A 14,006-nucleotide genomic window follows, 5' to 3' on the forward strand; every position below is an offset into this window, starting at 1 on the left:
TTTTGCTAGCCTGAGCCAACTTACTTCCCCTTCTGGATTCCCAAGTACAGACACCCTGGGATTCTACTGATAAAACCGTGGCCACTCCTCCTAGGAGCTTCCTCATGTGTAAATCAAGAGCAAGGGCAGACAATCCCCAAGGCCCCCCCTCTTCCCCCCCCCCAGGGCAGGGAGGCTTCTGCCACCCCAGGGCCCAAGGTCTCCGGGGAGAAGGAGCTGGGCTGCCTTCTGAGCTTACAAATGACCCTTGACAAATTTATAGTTGAATATCACTGGGAAAAAAACAAACCAGACTGGCAATGGCCCAACCTGTTTATGGCCCACTTAGGGCATCATTACAAGCAGTAATTGTGCTGCCATGGTACCATTTCCCCAGCAACAGGAGGGCGGCTCCCACTCGAGAGCCACTGTCCCCCAGGGATCCCCAGCTCTCCTTGGGGATCAAAGCAGCACACCCTGAACCCCTGGACACTAGAGCTGGAGCCAGGCCCCAGCCCCCAGCCTGTGGCAGCCTACTGTAATGCATTACTCTCATGTCCGACCTCCAGGCCCTGACCAGAGGATCAAAGTCACCTGGATGGAGGGGAGCAATTAGAGGGGTGCTAGCGATCACCCAATAAACTCTTCATTTTAGAGATAAGGAAAATGAGGCCCCTCCAAAGTAAGTGACTTGCCTAAAGTCATAAAGATAGTGAGGAACCCAAGTAGGAGCTGGAGAGGGTATCGAATGCAACAGAGACCCATGACAGAAATCCACCCTCCCTTGTGAAGGGATCCAACCATTCTGGAAGGCAATTTGGAATGATGCACAAAAGGCTTTAAATGAATGCCTGCCCTTGGATCCAGCAGGTGGTGCTGGGTTTGTGCCCCAAAGAGATGAATAAAAAAGGGTTTTATGAAAAGATTCAGAGCTGCTCTCTTTGTGGGGGGGCTGCCCTTCCATTGGGGAATGGCTGAACAAATTGTGGTGTCTGCTGCTGCTGGAATACTATTGTGCTCAAAGGAATGATGAATTGGAAGAACCCCCATGAACTGATGCAGGGTGAGAGGAGCAGAACCAAGAGAACAGTGTACACAGAAGGTGAAACACTGTGGAATGATCCAATGTGATGGACTTCTCCACTAGCAGCAATGCAATGATCCAGGGCAATTCTGAGGGACTTAGGAGAAAGAAGCTCTCCACACTCAGAGAAAGAACTGTGGGAGCGGAAAAGCAGAAGAATAAATGTGACGTGTCACTTGTCACAATGGCTATGTGATTTGGGGTTTTGGTTTAAAAGACCGCTCTATTACAAAAATGAATAATGTGGAAATAGGTACCAAGTGATAACATTTGTACAACCCAGAGAGAAGAGGGGAGGGAGAGAACGTGCATCGTGTAAACATGGAAAAATATTTTAAAAATAAAAATTTAAAAATTAAAAAAAAAATCCCCTCCATGGGTGGCACTGTGATGTGGAGGGGAGGGCCTGGAATTAAATCCTGGCTTCGCCCCTTACTGTAACTTGCAGGTCTCTGGGCAGGTCATTTCCTCCCCTAGGAGACCTCTCCCTCCAAAAAATTAGGGAAGTTGAGCCAGATTATCTTTTATGGTTTCTTCCAGCACTAAATCCTATGATTGGGGGAAGTAGAAACACAAATAATTCTGGTACAAGAAAGAACAAAGGAGAGAACCCAGCAAAATGCTAAGAGCCTCCTTATCTGGCCATCCTTGAGGGCTTTTCTCAAGGTCTTTCCAACAAGCCTTCCCTGGGCCTCCACACAACTTCCCAGTAATTGCCCGGAACAAAAACACCTCAAGAGATTGTCTCTGGTTTTCAGCTAGGAGGCATTTTGGGGGGAGGAAGGCGGCCAGCCTTATTTTGCAGTTCCTAGGGGAGGGGCCCATAGCTCATCTCCAGCAGACCCTTCGCCCCTCCACACTGGAGCCTTGTGGGCAGAAGAGGAAAAGGGGGATCCAGAATCTGCCTGTGATCTCGGGCAGGTCCCCACTCTGAGAGTCCAGGCCCCATCCTTATTGGCACATCTGGGGGCCGGGCTGGCACTGAGTGACTTGGACGGTGCTGCTGCCCGGAAGAAAGTTGGACGGGTTGCCTCTGTGGAGGGAGGGGGAGGGGCCCAATAGATGCCAGGCTGGGCACCACCAGCCTCACTGAATTAGCCTGGGTCAGTGGCTTTCCAGGGCTGGCTCAGGGGTCTCCAAGGGCTTGAGCCGTGGAATGTTTGATGGAAGGCCCGGAGAACATGGCGCCCTAACCCTCATTTTACAAGGGCATGGCTTACCCGAGTCACCCCACCGTCAACCTGGGCCCACCCCAGGGCCCCTCCTGACTCAGCGTCAGGGATTTTTCCACTCCCCGGGCAGCCGGGGCTCAGGGGCCCGGCTGGGGCTTGAGCAGAATCCGGGGCCTGCGAGGAGCCAGGTCCTCTCCACTCTCATGGGGATATAAAGATGAAACGGGCCGAACCCCCAAGCTCAGCGCTCAGGGGCCCACCTCCCCAGGACCCCCCCAGAAAAGGAGCGTTCTTCTCTTCCTGCCGCAGGCCGACAGTGGGGGGAGAGAAAGGGGAGGAGGGCCCCACCGAGAGCAATCCAAACCACACTCCCCTCCCAGCCCGAGAGCAACCCACAGGGGAGGAGAACACGGGAGGGGGGGTCTACAGGCAACAACAGCCCCAAGCTCTTCCCCTCCCCCAGCCAGAGGGCCCCGGCGACCAGGTTGAGGCTATTGAAATGCAAACTAGCAGGCAAGCCTGAAAGGATTCCATTTGCATCTCCCCGCACAGGGGAGAGAAAAGGGGCCTCCAGACTCCAGGGGTCAAGTACGGATCCCAGGGGGCCAAAGGACAGTTTATCTTCTTCAGAAAAACAGTAAAGGAAGACACTTTCTAACCCCGTGATGCTGGGCAGGCCACTTAACCCCCCTTTGTTAGCCCTCTTCCGCCATAGAACCAAGATAAAATATTGATTCTAAGCCAGGGGATTAAAAGGATTGCTAACATTTCTAGAGCACCTACTAGCACCTGGGGCTCTACAAATAGTATCTTATTAGATCCTCACAAGGACCCCCAGGAAAGAGGAGATATTATTATTCCCATTTTACAGATGAGGAAACTGAGGCAGACTGAGGTGAAGTGATTCCTATCAAGGCCACATTTGAATTCAGGTCTTCCCTGACTCCAGGCCCTGCTCTCTATTGAGAAGCCACCTCCTTGACTCCAGAAATAGAAGAGGGATAGAAGAGCCTCTTCAGACACTGCTACAAACTGGGATGGTACCTCCTCTTCTACCAATTCATGGGGTGACCCCAGGCCTCTGCTCTTGGGAAAGGACTTGGGCTGTGGAGCAATGTGGTCTCCTGGAAAGTGTGACACGTTTGGAGCCTAAGGATCTGGGTTCAGATTCAGCTCTGGCACCACACTCCTCTCTCCCAGCTGCAGAGCCTTCAAGTAAATCCTCTCAGCTGGCATTCAACAAGCCCCTACTGTGTGCAGAGCCTGTGGATCGGACCAGCCCGCCCATCTTCCTAAAGGATGCCCTGGGCCAGGTCCCTTCCTGGCCGCTGACTTCCTACTTCAGGCAGGCAGAGAAACTATTTAGGAAGCACCCACCAGGGGGGTGCCAAGCCTGGAGGCAACAAAGACCAAAGGGCCCTGGGGAGCCCCCGTTCTGGGTGCCGGGAAAGGTGGTCCTGCTGCTAAGCCTTGAAGGAGACTTAGTGAGACGGAGGAAAGCTCTGGAAGGAGAGGCTGGATAGGAAAAGGGCCAACGTGCCTGGGAACAAGGCTGGAAAGAGGCTCTAAGTGTCACGGAGGTGAGTCTATATTGGCTCCTAGATGGGAGGATAACCTCTGCCCTGCGCCGCCCCCCTCCTTTAACACCGCAATCCCGTCAGCTTTACAAATGAGGAAATCGAGGCGGATTCCGGCACTTGGGCAGCGAGATGCCTAAACCCAAGCGCCCGGGCTCCCAGCTCAGGTCTCTGTACTTGGGAGATACTGGTCAGGGGCTCTGTGGAGCAGGAGGGATGGGGCAGGCCTGCGCCTTGGGAAAACCCTCAGGGCTGTGCTGCATGGAGGATGGAGAGCAGCAAGAGAAAGGAGGAAGACTGTCAGGCAGGCTTCCTGGGTGCCCCTGGACAAGCCGCTTCCCCATTCTACAAGGCATTTGGTTTCCTCCTCTCTAGAATGAGCTCTCTGAACCCGATGGTTCCTTCCAGCTCGAAATCCTAGGAGGGCAAATGGAGTATTTGGGGGTTGGCGGTGGGGCAAGCGCCTTGCTTCCACAAGTGGACTGAATCCCAGGGAAAGGGGAGCCCCAAGCAAAGGACTCTGGGAAAATGAAAAGTGGTGAAACGAAGCCACTCCTCAGGCCCAGGCCTGGGCTTTACTAAGTCTCCTCCTCCCCAAACGTTAGGGACCCGATGGCCTTTCCCTCCTCAACCTAAAAATAGCTGCGGGCACTGATGATGAAGGAAGTCCACAAGGGCCTAGCCAGAGGCCTAGAACAGTCCAGAGAGGGGAGGAGAAACAGATGGGCGGCAAGGCCCGGGACCCTGCTGAAGAAAGAACCTCCCCAGACCCAGGGGCTGCATCTCCTTGGTTCCCCTCCCCTCCTGCTGATTCACAACTGGGAGGAGGGGGACCAGCCGGAGGTCAGGAGCCCCAGAGGGGGCTGCCATTTGAATCTGGGGCCCAGAGGGCTTTAGAAGGGCCCTCAGGGACCTACCATGTTCCATCCCTTCATTTTATAAAGAGGAAACTTGAGGGGAAGGAATTTACCACAGTCACAAGGTTGGTGAACCCTGGTTCTAACTCCAAATCACAGACGAGAGGCTCCTTCCCACACATCATCGCATTCTGTCTTCACAGGGAGGTAGTGGGGACCCTCATTTTTCAGAAAAGGGTTAAGTGATTTGCCCAGGACGTCAGGGCCCAGCCTTAAGTCCAGGCCTCTCGAGAAGAAATCCAGCCCTCTTTCCAGTGTTTTCAGAGAGGGCTCAAATAGGAAGGACAGAAAAGGGGGTGGAGGGGCCCTAATCAGGGACCCCAGATTCTGAGACCAGAGCCGGGGTCTGACCGACACAGGGCGGTTCCCCCTCCCCAAGCACAGTGCTGGGAGTGTCTGAACAGCTCCCATTTCCATAGTGCTTTGAAGTTTAGAAAACTGTTGTGAGAGGTAGTACTCGATGGCCGTCTCATTTGACAGAGGATGCTCAGAATTCAGAGATTAAGGAACTTGTCTATGGCCAGGCCACTGGCTTTTCAAGCCACTTTCTGTCTTAGTAACCATTCTAAGAGAGAAGGGCAGATCGCAACTTGGCTCCTCCTGCCTCCAGGCCCCTCATCTGCCCCTGGTGACGGTCCTTCAGACAATCAATCTCCCATCAGAATCAAACCAGCAGCCAAATGCAGTAGATGGGCCACTGGATTTGGAATCTGATGATCTACCTGCATGTCTTTGGTCAAGTCCCTTCCAAACTTTGGGCCTTAAATCACCTCATCTGTAAATTAAGGGAGTTGGACTACATAGATGCCCTTCCTCTTCTTTCCTTAAAAAATTTAATTTTTACTTATTTTTTAAAAGTCATTCTCTCCTCTCTTAGAATTGATATCAAGTACAACAGAAAAGAGGCAAAGGCTAGGCAACTGGGGTTAAGTGACTTGTCCAGGGTCACACAGCTAGGAAGTGTCTGGGGCCACATTTGAACCCAGGACCCAAGTTCTCTCACCACGGAACCACCTAGCCTTTGAAGGTACTCTCATTCCCGTTCTAAATCTGACGTTAGGGTTTTTGTTTCCTATTCCCATGGGCATCCGGGGAACAATTTTCCCAATCCAACTATGCCGGACTCCCTCCCACAGCGTGGCATCCAGACGGAGTGGGGCTAACATTCATCCTGAGGGCTGATGGTGGAAGCCCAAAGCGCCCTTCTGAAGGAGCCGGGGCTCTCTGCACCTCCACAGGTAGACCCTGTCCCTGGGCGGAGGCCCTTCCAAGTAGGGGCCCTGGACGCAATGATTCTTTTGGGTAAAACTCGATGGCCTCCAGGCAAAGCGGCCGGAGTGGAAATGAAGAGGGAGCCAGACTCCTGCATGCAGGCCAGCAGGCGGCCAGCTCCCTAGGCACTTCCTAAAAATGGGCGCTGGAATGGTGGCGTGTTCCATCAACATTATTAACTACGCCGTCCACTTCACCCCTCGGAGCCTATTGTTCTGAGGGCTGGCGGCTCGCCAAAAGAGCTTTACAAAATTAAAAGAATTACAAAAATCCACGGAGCCGACAATGCACAAAGATGTCTCTCCCATCCCGGCTAATTCTTCAGAGAGCTATTAGGGAGTGCTTGGCCTTGCCCAGGCACGGTGCACATCAATAATAACCCACCACAATTACAGGAGGGCCCTTTATTGTCACACAAATCCCCCATGTGCCCAACACCCGATGCTGAGGCCAAGCCAGGGCCCTCACGTTCAGTGAGGGAAGGGAGACGGGGCAGATGCGGTCTGGGCCCATTTCCAAACGAGCTGATGCCCGGTCCATCTCGTGGGCCTCCCTGCCCCCTGGAACACGGGAGTCCCTGGAACTCCCCTCTCAAGGGGGCTCTGAGGGTCCCAGGGGCTGACCTAGGCACTCTGAGCAAGCTTCCTTGTCGAGGGCGACACCATTGGCAAGCCCAAGGAAGCAGGAGCGAGAAGCCTGGCTCATCTATTACCCTCTCCCCCTCAGCACAAAGTCTGCTCCCCAGGAGAGTCCCCCAGCGTTGGCCCCACCCAGGACGGCCCACAGGGGCAGTGGCCAAGCTTCAGCGGGGACTCTCCCTTAGCACGTGAGGCATCACAAGAAGCAGCTGCCCTCCCTGGTGTTCCAGGGACAGAACTGCCCTGTGGATGGCTCTCTTGCACACACAGGCCAGCCTGGCATATGGCAGGCCAGTGTAAGAACTTCTCTCACATCCTTCCACCCTGAACCCCCACCAGCAAGCCAGGGCCCCCCCACCCCCATCTCCGCGCCCTTCTGACTCCCACTTCCCCACCCACCCCACCCCTCCCCCAGGCATCATTTTCTCTCATGGTTATGATTCGATGCCTGCTTTAATACATTAACCCCAACCTTGTTATATCGTATAGCCAATGCCCTCCCCAGGGATGCCCACGACTGCCCCTGAACCCGGGCCCAGGCTTACTTTCTAAGGTCCTGTCTGGGAACTTGGTCATAAAAGAGGATGGGCAGAAATCATCCGCCTTATCCTAATTTTCCAGGGAACAGAAATACATAAGCACAGCCTCAGTCACACAGTGCCAGGATTGGAAGAGACCTCAGAACAAGGGACAAAGGACACAGAATGTCCCAAATCCAGGGCTTATTAGGGCCTAGACTATTTAGAGCCAGAAGAGATCAGGGGCCCAACTACCCCATTTTATAGATCAGGAAAGCGAGGCCTGAGGGGGACGTGCCAGAAGAATCCAGGCCTCCCTCCTCCTGGGCCAAAGGCTTTTCCATTGCACCATGGAAACCTCACCTCATTCCCTGGCCACCACTTGATTCTGCCCTGCCCCACCCAGACACAGGGCTTTGCATCCCTCCCAGCTTCCTCAGAGAATCTTCTCAGCCACTTCTGGTCTCCGGGGAGAGGGAATACTAATGAGATGAGCCACCTGTGGCTCCTTTCCCTTCTCCCATTTCTGGGGATCATGAGCCCCCTTCCTTCTCCCCTCTAAATCTCTAGTCTGACCCATCCGCTACACCTGCAGTACAGCCACTCCATGCAGCCCAGCAAAGATGTGCCACCCCAGGAAGAGGGAAGGGGGGGGCAGTGCTCCTGGCCGCCCACCTGCCTAACCAGGGGCCCAGATTGGTCTGAAGGTTACACCTGGGCTTCCTGCCCATCACACACCTGGCCTCCAGAGGCTTGGCTTCCCCTGGCCTTTCAGGGGGCAGATCTCTCTCCCTCTCTCTCATTTTCACTGCAATATAAGTTGGCTACTGACATAACCTGTATTGGACTATATTTGCCATCTGGGGAGGCGGGGAGGGACGATGAGAATCTGAATGGCAAAGGGTCAGAAAACAGTTGCCAAAAATTGTTTCTACGTGTAAATGAAATTAGATTAAAAAACGATAACAACAAAAATGTTGCCAGGGACTTAAGAGGAGGACAAACCAAGGGGCTTTAATCCCCTGCCCTGGCAGCCACTGGCTGGGCAACTTTGGGCAAGTTCCCTTCCTTATATGGGCTTCAGTTTGCTCATCTACTAAAAAAAAGAGGGGGAACTAGGTGATCTCCAATGTCCCCTGGCATCTCTGAGCTAAGGGGAAGGGAGAGGAGGTGACACCTTCTGTTTGAGGAACTGTGCTAAGGGATTATCTCCTATCACTCAGTCTATGATAGGGGGAGTCATGATAATAGCTCACACTTGCTTCCTATGTGCCAAGCACTGTGCTGAGGGCTTCATAATTACTATCTGGAGGGAGGTCCAATGAGTATCCTTGTTTTATAGATGAGGAAACGGAAGCAGGCAGACATCAAATGGCTTGCCCAGGGCCACTCAGCTCATGAGTATCTGCGGTCTCATTTGAACTCAGGTCTTCCTGACTCAGGGACCTCCTTTCCCCATCAACAAATCTGAATTCTGCTCCAAATGGGTAAACTGGAGGGAGGGGTCCAGGCCTGGCGCAGAGCCCACTGGCAGTTCTGAAGTAGAGAAGCCTCAGGATTTTGCTGGCACCTTCCAGGACCCCTCTTTGTCTGGAGGCTCTCGGGGGTCAGTTAGTCGTGTTTGCCTTGCACCAAGTCAGACTGTAAGCCGCTCTGTGTTATTTCATCTTTCTATCCCAGGCAATGGGCATAGAGCCTACGTCCATGTTTAATGCATGTTTGCAGAAGGGAACGCACCGAGAAACCAGTAGAACCACCTTGTCTTTTGGAGAGAACCAGCCTTGAGGTCAGGGTTCCTGGACTCAAATCCTGGTGGCTAATGCTGGGGCAGGCTGGGGAGTACTTCCTCTCTGAAGCAGGGCAGAGAATCATCCGTGTGCGAGCATAAGAGCACTGATTTTAGAATTTGGAAGGCATCTTCAGCGTCATCAAGTCCAATCCCCCATTTGACCGAGGAGAACACTGAGGCCCCGAAAAATGACGAGATTTGCCCAGGGGTCACAAAGCTAGTTCAGTGAGGTAGAATTTGAACCCAGGTCTTCCAGACTTCAAGCCTAGCATTCTCTCCAGGATATCACACTACCTTTTAGGGGCTATTGGGATGCAAATGTATTGCAATACAGAAATAAGAGTTCCTAAAAAGTAGATTGTAAGCACCTAGAGAGCAGAGAATAGTTTCTCTTTGGCTTGGTACCCCAACACTTGGTAGAATGCCTCTTTATATGTGCATAAATTAAATCAAACCCTTACCTTCTGTACTAAGATACTAATCAATCAATTAGATACTAAGAGGCGAGACTAAGTATTGGTTCCAAAGCAGAAAAACGGTACGAACCAGGCAACTCGGGTTAAGTGACTTGCCCAGGGTGGAACATAGGACGCCCTGTTGGAAGCCTGGCTCTCTAGTCACCTAGCTGCTCCAGTTCCTAATAAATATTTGCTGAATTCAAGGACTTACGGAGCAGACCTGAGCGCTGGGTGACCACAGACAAATCACTTCCTTCATCTTGATTTCCTCCTCTGTAAAATGGGGCTAACACTCCTTGCACCAGCTAGCTCCCAGGGTTGTTATGGGGACGTTAAAAGCACTAACAAAACCACTTCTGATCAGTGTGTCTGCAGAGAGGGCACCCACTGAAAGAGCTGTCAGAGAGGATGTTCTGGGCCCCAAAGGTACACTAGAAAGAGGCTGGCACTGCCAGGAAGAGAGGGACAAGAGCCACAGAAATGGATAAAGGAGAAAGCTCTGGGAAAGGCTTCCCAGGACAGACAGAGGACACGTTGAGCTCTCTGCTCTTTTCCTTCCTCTCTGCTTCCCCCTCCCCTGCCCCCACCAAGGCCAAGTTCTACTCGGCGCCGGACAAGGAGGGTCTTCTGTGACTGGTCCAGCTGCTTCCTTACCCCCCACCCCCACCCCCTCCAAACCAGTCAGGGGAAAACTCAAGAGGAAGACTCACAGTACCAGCCCTCCCACAATCAAATCTTTCAGCAGGGCCAGGGCGCTCCAGCCTTTGGGGAGGCCACATAGGCACACAGGCAGATCCCTTCCATCAGTCACCTTAAAAGCCAGCTCTACAAATGACACTCTGGAGACATCAGAATCCAGATCAGGTTTCTGCCAGCCGGGAGGTCACGTCCAAACCCGGGGGCCAAGCAGCTTACAAAGAGACCGGCTGCCAAGAAGGCCGCCCCACACTCTGCTATCACATTCTCGGCGGCTTGTTTCCTCCTGCCAACCAGGAAGCTGTGACTCTCTCAGAAGCTCTAAGAACCACAAAAGCGTTGCTCCCTGCCCCGGACACCCTGCTGGCCACAGTACAGTATGGGGGGGCCTGAGTAAAGGGATCCTCAAAGGCCAGAGGGAGGCAGAGCTGGGCCCTCCAGGCGCTTCTCCATTCAGCTGCCATCTTGAAAAAAGTCTGCTCATCCCAAAGTTTTCCTGGTCAGCCATTCGCTCTGGCAGCCTCCGCAGAGGCCTCGATCCTTAAACCCACAAGTCCAACGAGTGACTTGGCTGGAGGTGAGCTCAGGGTTGTAATTACCCTAAAACTGATGCATGTGCCCAGAAATTACCACCTCTAATAGCACCTCTAATTAGTCACCATCCAGTAAAGAGGATGGGTGCTGCCAGCTCGCAGCTCTCCCATCTTCCCCTGTGAAAAGCAGGCTGATTTTACAACCATCTGAAGGGAAGCCCAAAGCCATTTCTGGCCTCCAACCAGGGGAATAAGACAGCTCAAGACTTCAGCACTATTTACACTTGAACAGCTGCTATTTTAAAAAAATAGGAAGAGAAAAAAAATCCAGTTTATTCCTGTTTTAACCGTCTCTGAGGGGGCAGATCAGACAGCAGCCCAGCTCGGAGGCTCAGATTCCCCCATCAGGCTCGGACCCTTCTCATCCTCCTCACCCCGGGCCTGCCGTCCCGTCCCATTCGCGGACAGGCACGAGCAACGCTATTTTGGAGTGCCGGGAGAAGGGGGCCTCCAAGGGGCAGGAGTGCCTCGATATTCCACCTGCTCTTAGGGCTGGAGGTGAGCCGTCTCCAGAAGGCCGAAGGGAGCGCGGAGAAAGGCATACACAGCTTGGGACCAGCCCACACAGCTTCCACCCACCTCTCAGAACACAACAGGCACAGGAAGCGGCTTCTAACAGTGCACAGAGCTGTGCCCTGCCCTGCCCTCCCCTCTCGTAAACAGCTGGCCTCAGCCCTCCCCGGAGCACACACTCAGCCCTGGGTACATGCATTTCCTCCCTCCCCACGTCAGAGCATTTCATCAGTGATAAGAAGCCCCAGAAGCCTCCTAGAAACCCTCTTCTCCATCCGTCCAGGAGACGGAGACGCCCCCCCATTCTGCCCCACAGGGTCCTCAGAGGGTCCCCCAATCAGGGCCCAAGGCCCAGGCCTCCGTGGCTGGGGCGATTTCATTTCGCAGCTCCCAAGAGCGAGATGCCAGGCCCCCGAGCCACAGAATCGTCCATCCCCACCAGGGGTGTTTTCCCGGCCCTTCGGGCAAAGCCCAGAGGAGTGGCCCGGGCTGGCTTTGTTTTTCTCCCTCCAGGGTTTTTTTTTGGGGGGGTGGGGGTGAGGAGGGGTACCAGCTAGCACAGCTACACCAGACTTCCGGAACTCTAGGGTAAAGAATGGCCTTCTCCATCAGCCCCGGGGGAACACCGCCCCACCCCCCAAGCCCCGGGCATTCGCTGGGACGCTTGGCCCGCCCGGAGCCCCACTGAGCTCTCCCCGGCCACCCCGCCAGTCCGCCGGACTGAAAAAAGGGGAAGTAGAAGCTGCCTCCAGTTCCCGGACAGCAACATGTCCGTCCCTCCCCACCCCCTTCCCCTTCTCCGAGCGCCACCATTTTCCCCAGGGGCTGGGAGATTTCAAAAAAAAAAAAAAAAAGTCGAAATCCTCTTTTTCACGAATCCAAACAAACTCCCCCGCTTTCTGGCCCAGGAGCACTTGGGGGCAGTCTGGGGGCAAGAGCGCCCCGGGGAGCCAAGGCGGAGGTGCTGCCCCCCCCCCCCCCCCAGCTCGGAAGGAAGGGGGGGGGCCTTCGAAACTCCAAAGCTCAAAGTAAGCGGAACGAGGCCCCGGAGGCGGAGGCGGCCCAAGCCCCAGCCCCCGCGGGGCGGGCGGCGGGCAGCTCCCCGCCACCAAGAGGAACTTCTCTAATGCCTCCCCCTCCTCTCCCGTCCAGGGCGTTTCCGTAACCTAGTGGGATGGCGGGGAGGGGGGGCGCGAGGGGGGGCGCCGCAAAGCCTTTGATTCCTTCCCTATACTCCCAGGGCTCGGGAAATCCACCCACGTCTCGAGCCCAGGAGGCAGCCATCCAGGCTCTACATCTCTGCCCCAGGGGTGGGGTGGGGTGGGGAGATAGCGGAAAGACCGGGCTAGGCCGGGAGGGGCAGGTTGGACACTTGCTGAAGACCCTAGAGGGTAGGAGGGGGCCAGACAGGGCGCGAGTGGTTATTTGGGAGGGCAGGGTGACTTGGAAAGCCTGGTGAAGGGGGATAAGGGAAACCTGAGGATGGGCAAAGGGCAGGTGGGGTGGGGGGTGTCCCCGAAGGGGCCAAAGAAAAACCAGAAGGAATCCGGATAAGGAAGAAAGGGCTGGTAAGATTTCAGGGAGCCCTGGATAATGAGCTGGAGAGAATGGGGCAGTGAAAGAGAAAGACTCCCCCCCAAGGAGAGCAGGGATTCCAAGGGCCCCCTAAGGGGCGAGTTTTAGGGAGCCCAGAGTAGAGTGACATAAGGCTTGGGGGCTATAGAGAGGGTTTAGAGGCATAAGGAAGAGGCCAGGAATTTGGGAAAACTGGAGTGTAAAAATGGAATTTAGGGACAGGGACTGTGAAATTGGGTAACAGTCGGAGAGAATGGAGATGATGACTTGTGGGGTAGAGATGGAGAGTAGGTTTGTGATTTCTTGGAGGAAACCACTCCTTTTTGGAGGGCCTTATAAGGCTTGGGGGGTTATAAGGTTTAGAGGTGTAAATAGAGGGACAAGGACAGAAAAGAGTTTAGGGGTGCAGCTAAGGATGCCAGGGGTTTGCCAATGTAGATGGGGGTTCAGTGCAATTTGGGGTGATGATGGTGGGATACTAGGGGTTTGGGGTTTATTTGGGAGTGGAGCTAAAGACCGCCAGGGTTTGGGACTGGGGTTGAAAGTACTGATAGGAGATACACCACAGGTCTGAGGACAGGGTTTGGGGGGGGGCGGTAATAAGCAGTGGGGGTGGAGTTTTTGAGGGACCAGAGTATGGGGCCACTAATGACTTGGGTCCCCAAGAGGTTGAGGGCCTCCAAGGTGGTGGATATGGCAAGTTGGGGGACCCCACTGGGTGAGAGAGTGACCTCAGACAGTTAGCAAGCATTGAATAGCGCCTACTACGTGCCAGGCTCCGGGCTGAGCAGAGCCAGAGCTTGGAGGATGTGGGGGCCGCGGGGACGGGCAGGGCGGATCTGGGAAGCGGGGGTCGAGAAGGAAAGGGGGGGCGCCGGGGGCGGACCCAAGACCCATCCGGGAATCAGGCCCGCAGCCTCACCGAGGAGCAGCAGCTTCACCTCCCGCGCCGCCTTCTCGCCGTCCTCCCGCAGGTTCTTGTCGATCATCTTCGAGCGCTCGGCAGCCGCCTTGTCCTCGGCGCTCACGGTGCACCCCATCCCGCCGGCCCGGCCCAGCTTGGCCCCGGCCCGGCCCCGCACCGTCCCGTCCCGCCTCCGCGCGCTCTGCCCAGACGCCGCGGACAGCGATCGAGTCGAGAGCTCCCAGCAACTGCGGGCGGCGCCGGCTCCTCCGCAGCGGCCGCGACGGCGGGGCGGGGTGGGGCGGGGCAGGAGCGGCCTTT

At 54.9% G+C, this 14,006-nt stretch overlaps 1 protein-coding gene across 1 annotated transcript in view; it reads right to left on the reverse strand.

Annotated features, from left to right (window-relative positions):
• The window catches only part of GNAI2 (G protein subunit alpha i2), a 60,828-nt gene extending 46,822 nt beyond the window's left edge, over positions 1-14,006 (reverse strand). Inside the window, exon 1 of the mRNA XM_056805037.1 lies at positions 13,704-14,006. Within this exon, the coding sequence (XP_056661015.1) occupies positions 13,704-13,821 (118 nt within the window). The 5' untranslated portion in view covers positions 13,822-14,006. The remainder of the gene's footprint in view (positions 1-13,703) is intronic.

Source organism: Monodelphis domestica, chromosome 7 (assembly GCF_027887165.1).
Source record: "Monodelphis domestica isolate mMonDom1 chromosome 7, mMonDom1.pri, whole genome shotgun sequence".
NCBI lineage: Eukaryota > Metazoa > Chordata > Mammalia > Didelphimorphia > Didelphidae > Monodelphis > Monodelphis domestica.